The sequence below is a fragment of the Myxocyprinus asiaticus genome, chromosome 28, assembly GCF_019703515.2.
Source record: "Myxocyprinus asiaticus isolate MX2 ecotype Aquarium Trade chromosome 28, UBuf_Myxa_2, whole genome shotgun sequence".
NCBI lineage: Eukaryota > Metazoa > Chordata > Actinopteri > Cypriniformes > Catostomidae > Myxocyprinus > Myxocyprinus asiaticus.
Genome location: NC_059371.1, coordinates 26,392,797 through 26,407,950, shown reverse-complemented (window position 1 = coordinate 26,407,950; position 15,154 = coordinate 26,392,797). Strand labels below are relative to the sequence as shown.

Here is a 15,154-nt window from a genome sequence, read left to right as displayed (position 1 = left end):
CGCATCTATTTGGATCACACGCAGAGCCTTAGAAGCTCAGAGCAGCTCTTTGTTTGCTTTGGTGGACAGCAGAAAGGAAGCGCTGTCTCCAAACAGAGTCTTGCCCACTGGGTCATTGACGCCATCACGATGGCATATCAGGCTCAGGACATGCACCCCCTGCAGGGTTACGAGCCCACTCCACCAGGAGTGTGGTAGCCTCCTGGGCCCTGGCCAGTGGCGCCTCTTTGGCAGAGCAACACCCAACACCTTTGCGAGTTTCTACAATCTCCAGGTTGAGCCGGTCTCGTCCCGTGTATTGGCAGGCACGAGCAGGTAAGTTCCGGAACAACTGGCCAGGTGTACCACTTGTGCATAGAGCCTTTGCCCTCCCTTGAGGTGAAGACGTGCATTCTTGACTCCTAGTCGTGTTCACAGACTGTGATCCCTGGATGACTTTCCTCCTTTGCCCTCTGGCAGTTGAGTTTGCAGAGAAACTTGGTGACCGGCCCAGTACGTGCGCTAATGAGCCCCTATACTGAGGTAGGTGCTCCACATGTGCTAGTTCCCCGAAGGTGACCCCATGTGATATCTTCTGCAAAATCGTTTCCCTGATGGTAAACTGCACCTTCCTTGGGCAGAGGCCCCTTTGCCCCCGGTCGCCATGCTCTGTAGAAACTCCTCCCCCTTCGGGTAGGATCTACCATGGGACCTCTCCACATGACATACTTCCAACAAGACTCGGTAAGACCATGTGACGTATTCTACTCAAAATACCCCACTTTTTGGGTGGAGTGTGGTCTCTGCGGTGTCTTCCCCTTGGGAAGGACACCCCCCGACGCAGACACTTATGGCTCCCAGAAAAGAGAGGGAAAAGAGGTCTCGGCTGGGCTAGCCTGTCCCTATAGTTGGGCAGTCAACTTGTTCCTGATGGACCGTTCGACGCTCATAAGAGTGTTGGGGGAGGTTACATGACGGCCTGGTGTGCTGGTTACGAGGCACACAGCAGTCTGCCCATCACACACCACCAGTTCATGTAACGCAATTCAGCTTGTTGTGGCGTTTTGTATAGGGACCCCTAGTGTCACTACATCGACACAACGTCGAGTGAGTGACAGATAGGGAACGTCCTGGTTACATTCGTAACCTCCGTTCCCTGATGGAGGGTACGAGACATTGTGTCCCTTTTGCCACAACGCTGAACTACCCACTGAAATGGCCGGGACCTGGTCTCAGCTCCTCAGCAAAAAACCTGAATGAGTGGTTGCATACCAGCTCCTTTTATATCTGTATGTCCGAGGGAGTGGCATGCAAATTCCACTCGCTAATTCTCATTGGCCTTTTTTTTTAAAAAGCAGAGGTGTTTGGGGCTCCCAAGAGTGACCCCTAGTGTCACTACATCGATACAACGTCTCATTCCCTCCATCAGGGAACTGAGGTTACGAAAGTAACCAGGACGTTATGTGAGGTTATAATGATCATGTGATTATACACTTTTGGTTCAGCTTTCTTTCCCGCATTTCCCTCCTTTGAGACTTTGAAAAGTTTCACTCTTTTACCACTTTGCCGAAGATAATAATCTTCTATAATAAATTATGTTAGTCCATATTAACCCATCATAAATGAATACTTTGTTTATTATACGTGGTTGCACAAAAATCATATTTTATATTGGGTGCTTTTATGATCGGTGGTAACAAATTTAAAGTCCCCCTGCACCCTAAATACACAATCATGTTGATGTATGATTATTGGATGATTATATGTTCTACTTTGTATTATCTAATGTTCAAGTATATTTATCTTAATTGTCTCCAGTATACAGGTAACTGATGTTCCTGGTTGCATGGGTTCTAATCCATGCAGCTCCTGCTGTCTGAGTTCAAATGGTAGTTTTATGACAGCACAGCTTTTATTCATCTTTTTCAGTAAAGTCCTCATCCTGTTCATCGTTTTCCGAATCACTTCCCAGTAAGCTTTTTCCCTCCATTAAAAACTGTCCATGTGCCACTGTCATCTTTGCTACCTGATTTTGTATACGCTGGCATATGCATGGTCCCATGCATAGTGCAATTATTCCAACAATTACTATTGGTAATATAGCTTGGAATAATACTGTCCATTTCCTAAACCATCCCCAGAGCCATGATCTGTATCCATGTACTTCTTCCATATTCATTTCTCTTTGTAGTTTCTTTAGTTGATCTATTGCCTGCCCTATTGTTCCAATTTCATTATATGGGTCATGAATGCTATTGTTAATTTGATTTTAGTTGTACCTCATTTTTCCCATTTTATGTTCCCTATTTTCTTATTCCCTCTTTTTTCCCTATCTCAGCATTTTTTGTGTGTTCCCCCTGTTTTAAGGATCTTTATTCTTTTTGTCATGGCTCTGATGATATTTTGGGTTGGTTGTTTTTATTTTAATTGTTTATTAGTAATATTGTTGTTTTATCATGGTCACGGCTTCTGCACATTACAGAGTGACCAATTACTCTACACCACCGCTTTTTGGGTGGGTTCTTTCTCTGGTGCCCCACTCCTAATTTCAGGGCCTCCTCCCTAGGAGGCTCTTCTGCTCTTTCCTGAGTTAGGAGCTCACCTGCCATGTGTTGCTCTGGTTCTCGTTCTTCCACTAGATTCATTCTTATCTCCCATAGAGTTCTTCCTGTCTCTGGCGCTTTTGAGCAGTGGTTTAGATGTATCCAGATAATTTTCCCTTTCACCTTAACTGCTGTTGGGGTTGTCAGTACCACTTCGAACAGTCCTTCCCTTCTGGGCTGATTCCACTTACTTTTGTGTATTTTTACGTACATGTACTCACCGGGTTGCACCAGGGGCACTGGTCCTTCCAGCTTCTTCTCCATTCTCGCCTCCTTCACCTATACATATAAAAGCTTGTGGATGGCAGTTAGTGCATGTCCATAGTTTTGCATTTCATTTTTCAATATTGCCAAATCAGGCCTCGGATGGGATCTGTAATAAATCACTGGCATAGGGCGCCCTGTAAGCAATTAATGCGGGGTTAGATGCGTTTCCCTGTTAGTGCTCATTCGCATGCTCATTAGTGCTATTGGTAGTGCTGATACCCATGTCATCCCTGTTTGTGCTTTTATTTTTGCTAGTTTCACCTTAAGTACCCCATTTACCCTTTCCACCATTCCCTGTGATTGTGGATGATAAACAAATCTTGGTCTTTGTTTTATGTGTAGGTGTTTGTATACTGCTGTAATTAGCTTATTATTGTAGAGATTCTGAATCTTTTCTACACAGGAACTTCACTACACTTTCAGCATTAGGTTTCACTGTTGGTGTTGCTTCTACCCATCTACTGAATCTGTCAATTAAGACTAACATGTATCGCTTTCCTTGTACTGTTTTTTGCATGTCTACATAATCCATCATTATGTGCTTAAATGGTCCTTCTTGTTCTGGTATGTGTCCTATCGGAGTAGCACATTGTTTTATTTGATTGTATTGTGCACACGCATCACGTTCACTCAGAAACTGGTTAACTGTTGGTACCAAATATGGTGACCACCATGCTTTTTGTATTGCCTTCACTACCTCCCCCTTGCGCAATGGGCCAGCCCATGCGCATCTTTTATCGATGTCTGTAATAGTTTATTTGGCGCTACAAATCTACCTTGAGGTCCTCTATAGATTTAGTTTTTTTCATCATAGTATGCCCCTCTCTGTCCCCACACAGATTTCTCATATACTGACGCAGTTGTCTGCACTTCCCCTAAGTCAGTCAAATCTGCGGGGGGGGTGGGTCATATTCCTTATTATGACATATTGTCCATATACTTGTTTAGCTTCAGTGTCTGCTGCATTGTTTCCTTGTGTTTGGAAAGAATCATCTCATTTATGCACCGCACACTTTATTATTGCTAGTTTTTGTGGTTTCTTTATTACATCTATTAGATCTTGTATCGCATGGTAGTGTGTTATCGGGGTTCCGTCTGCTCTCGTAAAACCTCATTGTGCCCTCGTTGATGCAAAGTAATGACATATGCCATGTGCATATGCTGAATCTGTATATATAGTAGCTTGTTATCCGTCTGCCAGTTTAAATGCTTCTGTGAGGGCTAATAACTCTGCTAACTGTGCTAAACATGGCTGTTGCACTAATTGCTGTTTACTGGTACCCATGCATTGTGTCCTTTTGCTTCCACCACTGCATACCCTGCTTTTTGCCCCTCTGGATGTCTAACACAGGAACCGTCAACAAAATAGATTACATAATTGTAATCCAGTGGTTCTGTAGAGAGGTCTTTTCTTACTTTACATAACTGTTGCGTTTCTTTCAGACAATTGTGTGCTATTTTATCACTATTCTCCTTCCCTTCTTTGCTGCTTCAGGGCCAGTGCAACTTGCAATAATTGAGCGAAACATGAATTCTGCTCTCTACCAGAAAATCCTAAAGGAGAACTTCCGTTCATCAGTCCATGAGTTGAAGCTCAAGCGCAACTGGATTATGCAGCAAGACAATGATCCAAAGCATAGAAGTAAGTCCACTTCTGAATGGCTCAAAAGAAGCTAAATTAAAGTTTTGGAGTGGCCAAGTCAAAATCCTGACTTGAACCCGATTGAGAAGCTGTGGGAGGACCTTAAACGGGCAGTTCATGCTAGAAAACCCTCCAGTGTGGCTGAACTAAAGCAGTTCTGCAAAGAAGAGTGGGCCAAAATTCCACCACAGTGTTGTGAAAGACTGCAGTTATTGGAAGCGTTTGGTTGCAGTTGTTGCTGCTAAAGGTGGCACAACCAGCTATTAAGCTTAAGGGGCAGTTAGTTTTTCACATGGGTGATACAGGTGTTGGATAACTTTTTTGCTTCAATAAAAATTTTTGGGCATTTTGTGTTTACTTAGGTTGCCTTTGTTTTATGTTATATCTCGTTTGAAGATCTAAAACAATTTAGTATGAAAATTACACAAAAATAGAAGAAATCAGGAAGGGGTCAAATACTTTTTCACATCACTGTAAGCCCAAAAAACTGCAACCTGCGACTGCTCATATTTGCAAGTGACTTTCTTAAAAAATAAGCCCAATGTCGCTTATAATAAGCAGAACTGGCAACTATGGTTATAAATGTTGACAAAAATATCTACAAAACAATTCTGCTTGACACACCTCTGCCTAATTTCTAAGATATCAGGATAACAGTTTGAGTTTGTAATTATTTTTTATATAATTTATATAATTAAAAAAATTACCTGTTAGAAATTTTTAGGATTAGCCCCTAAGTATCAAGTCAGGTCTGTAGTCGCTGTCTCAATCCGGATCCTCATGAGGGGAGAAATGACACAGACACCTAAGTATGCATCAAAGATTTCTCATACTTTATTGTTCAGCACAGCATTATATACCTTTGTAGGAACAGGAAAAGCTGTACACTAACTACATTATCCAATGAGATCGTCATTACATTATTTGAAGAAGACATACATAAAGATTCTGCACTAATTACATAAATGATACCAAATGTTCTAGAATATAGGAGTGATGTTCAGCTTTTCACCTCAGACACTCAGAAGCATAAAACAGGGAACCCTTTCCACATGATTTCCGTTACTGACACACACACACTATGAAAAAAGGAACTTAGTACTAGCCGTTAAATGTCAGCTTGCTTAATTATAGATCAACTGAAAAGGTCAAATTAGAGGTGCTGAGACTTTTCTCCCAATGCCCACTTTGATCCTGGAAGGATCACTCAGAATCTCAGCTGATTTTGACAGCATGTAAGTGTACATAATGAAGCATATCAATATTATGTAGTTTTCATCCCTCCTCTGGCCCTCCTAATTCTCAAGTTCCCGGTTAGGCACTGGCGCTACGTGTTCAGCTCCTCCAGTACTTTCATCGTTTTTTCGGGCTCTCCTCAGGTGCAGGTTTCACACAGCTTGCATGTATCCACTGTGATTGAAGATCCGTTAGCACTCCGGTTCTGATCACCACCAGAACAGTAGCTGGGCCCAGATACTTTGGCTCCCCCAGCTTAGTAGGTTTTAGACAGCTGATCAGAACCTGCTGACAAATGGGTGAGTAGGGCTATCTGCAGGCAGAGAGAGAGAGAGAGGCATTACCATTTATGCCACTTAATGTCTTAATGAGGGAATCCACATATTCTGCGATCAACACCTCAGTGTCACCTGTGGAGAGAGAAAGCCAGTGCGGCCTTTGATCCATGGGGTTGGGAATGGAGAAAGCTTAGGTAGAGTATGGTGAATTTCTGAGCTCAGTCAACACAGCCAGCATTATATCAACCCATGTTCTTCCTGTTTCAGTACAGGCCTTGTGTAGGCATTCTTTCAGAGTGCAGTTAGTTCTCCGATGATACGATATGTTAAAATGCCAGTTTATGTTTAGTTCTTTTGCTAAGAGCTGTGTTACCTATGAAGCAAACGGTGTGCCATTATCACTTTCAATGATCGACAGGATACCGAACTTCGGTATTATTTCTTAGCTAAAATTTTAACCACGGTCTTAGCATTTTCCCTCGCACACGGGAAGGCTTCCATCCACTTGGAGAAGCAGTCCACAATGACTAATAATAGTTTATTGTTTCGACACGGTGGCATGTGTATAAAATCAATTTGCAAATGTTGGAATGGTAGTTCTGGATGCAGTAACGAGTCGTGTTTTATAGGCTTATGTCTGTTATTCTGTGTGCACGTTATACATGAATCCAAGATCAAATTTACTGCATTCTGCACCCCATTTATGCAATAAGTTTGATTAATTGACTGGATTACCTTTTCTTTTGACACATGAAAAATACCATGATAATGTTGACAAAGTATCACTATGGCTGTTTTTGGTAAAGCTAGGTGCCCTTGTTTGTCTCGTAACAAATTATTTTGATTTGGTTTTACTTCATTAGAGGCCCAGTGTTGGAGATCAGATTCAGATGGATTTTCCTGCAACAATTTGATGTCAATATCTCTGACTAAAGTAGACTGCATCATCAAAACAGTTTCATCAGCTTGATTTAGATCAGGGCTTACCACAACTTCCTTCGCTGCCCATTTTGCAACCTCATCAGCCAATCTGTTTCTCCTTGGCTCCTCAAACTCTCCTGTCATGTGCCCTGCGACTTTTATTACAGCCGGTTTAGCAGGCAACTGTGCTGCTCTCAGGAGCTCTGCTACTAAGTTATGATGGGATATCGGTTTGCCCTCGGCTGTCTTAAAATCTCTTTCTTCCCACATACGGGCAAAATCATGCAGCATCCATATGCGTATTTTGAGTCTATATTGATTGATTTGATATTGATATTGGTTTGTGTATATATTGATTGATTTGTCTTTGGCCAATTGGCATGCTCTAATCAATGCAAACAACTCATGCTGCTTGTGCGGATTTGTATGGAAGTAAATATGCTTCGATAATACGATTTGGAAGTTCAGTTACGTCATAACCACACCAGTATACAGCATCATTCGGTTTTGAACATGACCCATGTTGGGCCTCATGTATTCAGATAGAAGACAAAGGCAGGCCTTACACAGTCATAAAACCTAACTCAGCCCCCACACACCAAGTCGTAAATCTTACTGATAAAAATCGTGCCAAAATCAAACAAAGGGAGTCCAAAACAGACTACAAATCCCATGAAGCCTTGCTCACTAAAGGATCGAACTCTCAACTCCTATTGGATGAGGCACACAACAGAACGTCCCTCAAACCATGACATCATCAGGAGTAGAAATACCTCTGAAATGCTTCCGGGATTTGCTTCCAGCAACTTTGTTTGCAGTGTGTAGACGCAGCTCACCGCTGCTCTCAGGTGCAACCTCGTGGCACAAGGAAGTAACGTCCAACTAGAAACCGTGGCCATACAATCTCCATTTCGCTGGACAAGTTGAGATTACTCTGTGTTCAACCGAACACTCTAACGGATCCGAAGGAGACCACTGAGCAATCCGCATCTTCACCCGTTTGTCTGCATAAGTGAAGAGATTAAAGATTTCTCTTCCATCTTCAATCAAGTCGACATTTCTGAGTTCTCCGCCAGCCCGCCGAGAATCAACAGCCGTGCCCGCCAACAGAGCGAGGAAACGGCCTCCCGTCATCACCCGAGCCTCAAGGAACCGGGTCGGAGTTAAAGGACGGAGGAAAACACATTCTACCTGCGTCTTCATACGATTCAAGTAAGAGGTTTACGTCTGGGCAGAGATAGAATATTATAGTGTGTTATTCTTGTGTTTCAAGGTTTTTGCTTGTACAGTTTACAGACCGCCATGTCCGCTCATTATTAATACTCAGGGTATTAATTATCACAAATTTGTTTTGCTGTATTGTAGTCCAACCAAATTGGACTGTTGTGCAATTTCGCCATCGCGGGTGAGACAGGTAAACTGAGTTCATCCATTAAAGAGTCAAAGAACGCGGGACTGTTTACGAGCCATCCACCGCGTCTCTGAGCGATGAACTAACAGCTGCTTTCTCTCCCACGATCGCGAAATCGGCTTTAGGGCCGTCACTTCTCTCTCTCTCGTACTAACCACACACACACACGCACGCGACCCCTCATAAACATTCTGGTACACATTTTTGGCTCGTAGATAGCTTAATGCTAAAGCCCAGCTTTGTCCCTAAGCTATCGTACAAGCGGATACACGCGGTAACTGGTAGACGCCATTGACTGGTTTCTCTCCGCCCCCATTCGCGGTCATATTCCCTGGCCGGAAGTCTGGCGTGACATACTCTCCACGAGAGTCACGTCCGCCATTTTGTGCGCGTCCCTCCTTACACACACACACACACACACACACACACACACACTGTCACACACACACCTTATGTGTTATAGGATTATTTTAGTTTCCATATCTAATCATATCACTGTTTAGTTTGTAGTTGTAAGTCGGAAGTTTATTGACTGTATTGTATAAATTATTAACTGATATTACTGCATAAATAAACTTTGTTTATATTACAAAGAGAAGTGTTTTGGTTTGTTTTGCATATGCCTGTGTCATGCTGACGAGATGTCAGTGATCGGATTCAAGCCTTCATTCCTTTTTTTTTTTTCCCGAAAATCGATATTCTTCGGATGTCGATTTTCCTAAGAAAACAATCTAATATTGAGACTGTTTTACTATCTGGTTATTAGTCCCTGATTCCAGGGTGGTGTCCCATCAATGTTAATCCTTATTAATATTCTGTTGATTTTTGATAATTGATAATTATCTTTGATGATTGTTGAATTTGAATGATCAATAAGCTAGTGTTAATTTTAATTAATGTTTCATTGATGTTAACAATTAACGATTATCTTTGATAATTGTTGATTTAAAGGATTAAAAAACTAACATTGATTCTCATCAATGTTCTATTGATTTTAATAATTAATAATTATCTTTGATATATTGAACCAAACTTGCTCCTAAACATAGCACACTACATTTACTAGAGCCCCATATGAGGTTTTAATGAGTTAGATTCAATTAATTAATTTAAATATTAATTAATAACTAAAGAAATAATTATTAATTATTTCTGATAGTAACACTGATCTAAACAACCAGTAAAGCCCTACACCCATTTATATACCAGTGATCCCCCTCCTCCAGGGCGGATGAGGAAACATCCAGCCTGCAAGAGGTGGATGCATGCAGACAATCCAAGCAATCATGTGAGTCATCAGAAAACTGGTCATTGGTTAACAACTTATGCAATGACAAAGTTGAACCATGCACAACAGTGGTTGGTTTAATAGTGAAATTAGCAGTAGCCAACAAAGCAGCCTTATACCCCGATCGACGTTGTGCTGTCATGTGTTGTGTATTAATATTGTGCATAATTGCTCCTACCTGATGCGAGGTGTGCATAGTCATAGGGTATGAAAGAACAATGCGCTCTGCATCTTGTACCATCAATGCCGCAGCAGCAACCGCCCACAGACACACAGGGAGGCCTTTGGCGACTGCATCTAGTGTCTTCGACAAGTACGCCACCGGTCTATATGTTCCACCATGGGACTGGGCGAGGATCGCTGCTGCTGTGCCTCTAGCCTCATGCACGTACAGATGGAAAGGTTCACCATAGTTTGGCAGACCTAGAGCTGATGGGGAACTTAGACTGTTACGCAAGTGCTTGAAAGCCATGTCCATTTCAGCAGTCCATTTAATGGGCTCTTCGGCCCCCGAGAATGTGGCCTCTCTCAATATCTTGTCGTACAATGAGCAGTTTGGGACCCAGGCTCAAAAATAATTAACTAAGCACAGAAAACCTTGCATTTGGGTCTTTGTTGTTGAACGCTGAAAGGTGGTTATTGTCTTGACTCTATCTGTGGAGAGACGAATAGTTCCTTTCTGCAGCTCATGATCCAGATAGTCAATTCTTGGTTTCACCCATTGCAGCTTGTCTTTTGATGTCTTGAAACCAGGATGTCATCAGCGTATTGCAGCAGACAGGTCTGTGGTGGCAGCTTGGTGTCTTTCAAAGTAGTGTGCACTACAGCAGAGAACACAGCAGGCGAGTCTCTAAATACCTGGGGCAGTTTTGTCCATGTGTATTGTTGGCCTCTGTACGTGAACGCGAACAGGGGCTGCGTGACAGGCGAGATTGGCACACTGAAAAAGGCAGAACACAAATCAATCACAATAAAATAAGTGTGGTCTGCTGGAACAGAATTAATAGTTGTGTACACATCTGGCACCACAGGATACAATGGAACAATTCAATCATTAATTTTCCTCAAATCTTGTGTTAGTTGCCACGTACCATTAGCCTTTTTGACAGGATTAATCGGTGTGTTATATGGTGAATGGGTTGGTTCCAATATACCTTGTGACAGCGACCGTTGTATTATTGTATCAATACCTTCTTCCTTTTCTTTTGAGAGTGGGTCCTGTTTGCAGTATACTGGTATGTTAGACCGAAGTTTAGCCACATATGGCCTAACGTCAATTAGGCCAGCCTCATCTTTGTTGGTGGCCCACAATGCTGGGTTGACATTGAGTAGTTCCTGTTCCACATCAGAAGACTTCACAGACGTTGAGCTGAGAAATTCACCACAAGTCCTTGTACACACGGACTGAAAATATACTGAAGGAAATAAAAGTTGCAGGGAGTTAGAGTCAAATGATATCTTGGCACCAATTTTGTGCATCAGATCACGCCCCAGTAAGCAGAATGGAGAGTCAGGTAGAATAACAAAATCATGAATTTTGAACAGAGTTGGATTGTCTGGGGAGGTAACAGGCAATTTTGGTGTCATCTGACATTTCACAGGGACACCGTTAATTCCCACAGAGTTTATGGTACGTCCCGTAATCGAGCCTTCGTAACAATGCCCCTCCAGGGAACATTTAGATGTGGCAGTGTCTACCAAGAATGTATAAGGTTTACGATCAACATACAGCTCAAGAAAGGGCAAGGTAGAATCGTCAAAATGCAAAACAGAAAGTAGAAAATATAACGAGGGCTCAGTACTCTGCGGGCATTCCTAGCGCCGGGTCCAGTGGGGAATCCCATTGTGGATCTCCCCACCCACCTTTTACCATCGATTTGGCCGTCTCTAGGGTACGGGTCTAATTGTGTTTTTTTTGTTTTTTGTTTTTTCTGACCACCCAGCCAAATTGCTGATCTACATCTCAGTATTATAACCTTGATTATTATGAAATGTTTTGGTGTTTCCTCCAGTAAAGGACGGCTTATCTCCTGTCCCACAATGTCACCACAGTATGAGTATTCAGGTATGTAATGGTTAGTCAAGAGGAATGAAGCAAGTTATTAAAAATACTATCTGGACGGAGAACAGGGCGGCAGACCAACCAGAGAAATTTGACCTTGAGATTGAGCTCTCCTTCCTATTTATCTTTCAAAATAAGGAAAACCCGACTATAGTCGTGAATTTGAGATTAAGAGTCTCCTTCTTATTTGTCTTTCAAAATAAGGCAATCGTCAACTCTATAAAAAGAGGACTCCCAACTATTGGCGTGACTGTCAAATTCTCTACCAAATTTTGCGTGTAATATTTCAGCAGACAGGAGTTCTTAAAAATTTTATATAATCTTGCCCTACCTGTCTGGAAATATCCCACTTCTGACACCAAGGCTGTTAGGAATTTTTAGGATTGGCCCCTAAGTATCAAGTCAGGTCTGCAGTCGCTGTCTCAATCCGGATCCTCATGAGGGGAGAAATGACTCAGACACTTAAGTATGCATCAAAGATTTCTCATACTTTGTTGTTCAGCACATCATTATATACCTTTGTAGGAACAGGAAAAGCTGTACACTAACTACATTATCCAAGGAGATCAGTCATTACCTTATTTGAAGAAGACATACATACAGATTCTGCATTAATTACATAAATGATACCAAATGTTCTAGAATATAGGAGTGATGTTCAGCTTTTGACCTCAGACACTCGGAAGAGTAAAACAGGGAACCCTTTCCACGTGATTTCCGTTACTGACACACACACACTATGAAAATAGGAACTGAGTACTAGCCGTTAAATGTCAGCTTGCTTAATTATAGATCAACTGAAAACGTCAACTTAGAGGTGCTGAGGGTCAACTTTTCTCACAATTACCTACTATGACACTTCATAAAAGAAATCCATTTGCAACAGTGTTTTCAAAGAAAAGTGGGAAGCTCTTGTGCTCAACACTATGCTTTGATGTACAGTACACTACCTGTCAAAGTTTGGACACACTTGACTGAATGTCAGTCTAAAAAACCTTTTGATCTAAAGGATTGTACTTAAATGCTTGAAATGTTTAAGCATTTTGCTTATATATGAATTTCTTAACAATAGTAACATTTTAATAAAAACTTAGAAAACTATTTAAAAATGGATGAGATGCACTTGATAGTGAAGAAAAAAGCAGTCAACCAGTTCTCAGCATACTGTACATGGGAACTCCTTCAATAGTGTAAAAAAAAAAAAAAAGCATCCCAGGTGAAAAAAAAGGTGCTGTAAATGATTTTAACAGTTCTAGAACTTCATGTTGCATAAAGCAACGGTAGCTAAATTGCATTCTCAAACTTGACAACCGTCGAACTGACCGCGGCCCGCGGTCAATTGTTTTTCACTATTTACAGAGACTAGTGCTGTCACAGAGACAGGTGTGATGTTTCAGTGCACCTATTTCATGATATCTTTCAGGGAATAAGGACATTTTCTGCTTGTCATTTCATAAAAATATTGCTTACAGTTCCTTTAAGTTAGTTAAGAAAATGCTCAGAATGTGCAGAGCTTTATGATTATAAAATAACTTAAAAATAACTATAAGGGGTTCAAGGGAATGTTCTGTGTAAGTTCTAGTTAGCTGTCACAAAAGCCTCCCTGCAACATTCTAAGAATGTTTATTTGTGGTTATAAAAAACAAAACCTAAAAAGAACATTCCTAGAACATTAGGAATTGGTCCCAAATAAAAAAATACAGGAATCATTATAGAATTATAAAATAAATAAATAAATAAATAAAAATGCTATTTAAAAAATATACTCATAGAACATAAGAACTGGTTAAAAAAATCAACAGGAACCATAAGCTAACGTTCAGTGTTGGCTTAGAAGGCAGTGGTTACTTTTTTATAATTAACTATTTTTATTTATTGCATTGAACATATTAAATAAACATAACAGAAATGTGGAATCAAATTATGTAAAATTTACCCTTCCCTGCACGCACCCCAGGGTCAAAAACACACAACAACAAAAAAAAGGAAAAAGAAATTAAAAGTACACTTTCAAAAAACAATAAAATTTCACACACACGTTTAAAACTACAGATCCCTCTCCACTGCCCCATACTGAGAGCCTTCCAAAAAGGCTGGGGCAAAATAAAATTTGAGTGCCCAATACACCACACATAAAATTCTGAACCCTCAACAAAAATTCTTGGTTCTTAATACACCACCAAAAAACATGGGTTGTGTCCCCATCTTCTGATTGGCATCGCCAGCAGGTGGGTGTGTCTTCAAGACCAAGCATGTACAATCTAGAGGGGGTCCAACAGAGTGGTTACTTTGACTAATTTAAAATATAAGAGTTTTGATTTGTTTAACATGTACATAATGTGTCAACAATATAATTCCCATTTGTAGTCATAACTTTCATTTGTGTAATTTCATAGTTATAATGACCATTATTTAAAAATGTGAAAATTAGTAATCATAAAGAAGAGTAGGTGTGTCCAAACTTTTGACTAATAGTGTATAATCATAATTGGGTTTCAACTTTGTCTTTTTATATTTCTTTGAATCACAGGAGCCCAATGAGCAATGATGATGCTGACGATGACAAGGTGCCTGGCGAGCATGTGAGTCCTGGCTCGTGCTGGCCAGATGGCTGAGGTTAAAATCATGGTGCATGAGGATCCAAATCTGGGCTCTGGTCCAGATGAGGACACCTCTGAGTTTTCTGTTTCAGAGAGTGATTTAGATTCCGGGAGCGTGCTGTCGGATGACTCTGTCCTCCCTATCTATGAGCGGGAAGAAGCCAGTGGAGGCCCTGCCAACACCTTGTACCAGGCCTGCGCCAAGAACAATGCGGCAGCCCTCCGCAGAGTTCTGGATAGGGGTGTTAGAAGTGATGAAGTCATGGAACTAGACATAAATGGCAGGGTAGGAAGTAAGATATTCGTGTTACTGATTAAGCATCGTCCGCATAACAGAAATTTTGCAGCAGAGATGGTCTGCATCACTTTATTCTGACTAATCTCCTTCCTGTTCTCTGATAGAATGGTCTGATGTTGGCAGTCTCAAAAGGCTTTGTGGATGTTGTGTATGGACTGAACCAGTGCCCATTTCTGGATATTAATCACCAGGATAATGATGGCAACACTGCTCTCATGATCGCTGCACAAGCTGGTATGCTCTGCATTAACATGGTAAACAGAGTAAAATATGAGGCATTAAGGATGTAAATGATATTTTTCACTATAACAATTGCAGGTTTTGAAACCATCCTCACCTACATCCTGAACTTCTTCTCTGGGGTGGAGATGGAGCTCAGGGACAACCGAGGCTTTACCGCACTCCTCAAGGCAGCCATGCAGGGTAGTGATGACTGTGTGGCCTCACTGCTCATGGCTGGTATGTAATTTTAGTCCTATAATAAATAGTTTACAGACTGGTCAGTTCAAACAAGTGAGTTCCTGTCAGGTTCCTTTAAGCAAACTGTGTAATGCGTGAGTTTCATCTCA

The 15,154-nt window shown here is 41.3% G+C and overlaps 1 protein-coding gene and 1 long non-coding RNA gene across 3 annotated transcripts in view; one reads left to right on the top strand and one right to left on the bottom strand.

Annotated features, from left to right (window-relative positions):
• The window catches only part of LOC127419165 (photoreceptor ankyrin repeat protein-like), a 32,102-nt gene that overhangs the window by 13,948 nt on the left and 3,000 nt on the right, over nucleotides 1-15,154 (top strand). The window contains exons 2-4 of the mRNA XM_051660339.1: nucleotides 14,218-14,573; nucleotides 14,690-14,819; nucleotides 14,904-15,044. Coding sequence (XP_051516299.1) covers nucleotides 14,295-14,573; nucleotides 14,690-14,819; nucleotides 14,904-15,044 — 550 coding nt within the window. The 5' untranslated portion in view covers nucleotides 14,218-14,294. The remainder of the gene's footprint in view (nucleotides 1-14,217; nucleotides 14,574-14,689; nucleotides 14,820-14,903; nucleotides 15,045-15,154) is intronic.
• Nucleotides 5,302-12,396, bottom strand: LOC127419185 (uncharacterized). 2 transcript variants are annotated; one of them, XR_007893619.1, is made up of 4 exons: nucleotides 12,265-12,396; nucleotides 12,019-12,121; nucleotides 10,717-11,040; nucleotides 5,302-10,565 (listed from the first exon to the last, which is right to left on the bottom strand). It is a non-coding gene; the product is annotated as an uncharacterized LOC127419185 (long non-coding RNA). The 2 variants fall into 2 exon arrangements; XR_007893620.1 differs by lacking the exon at nucleotides 12,019-12,121 and having other exon boundaries at nucleotides 12,265-12,394.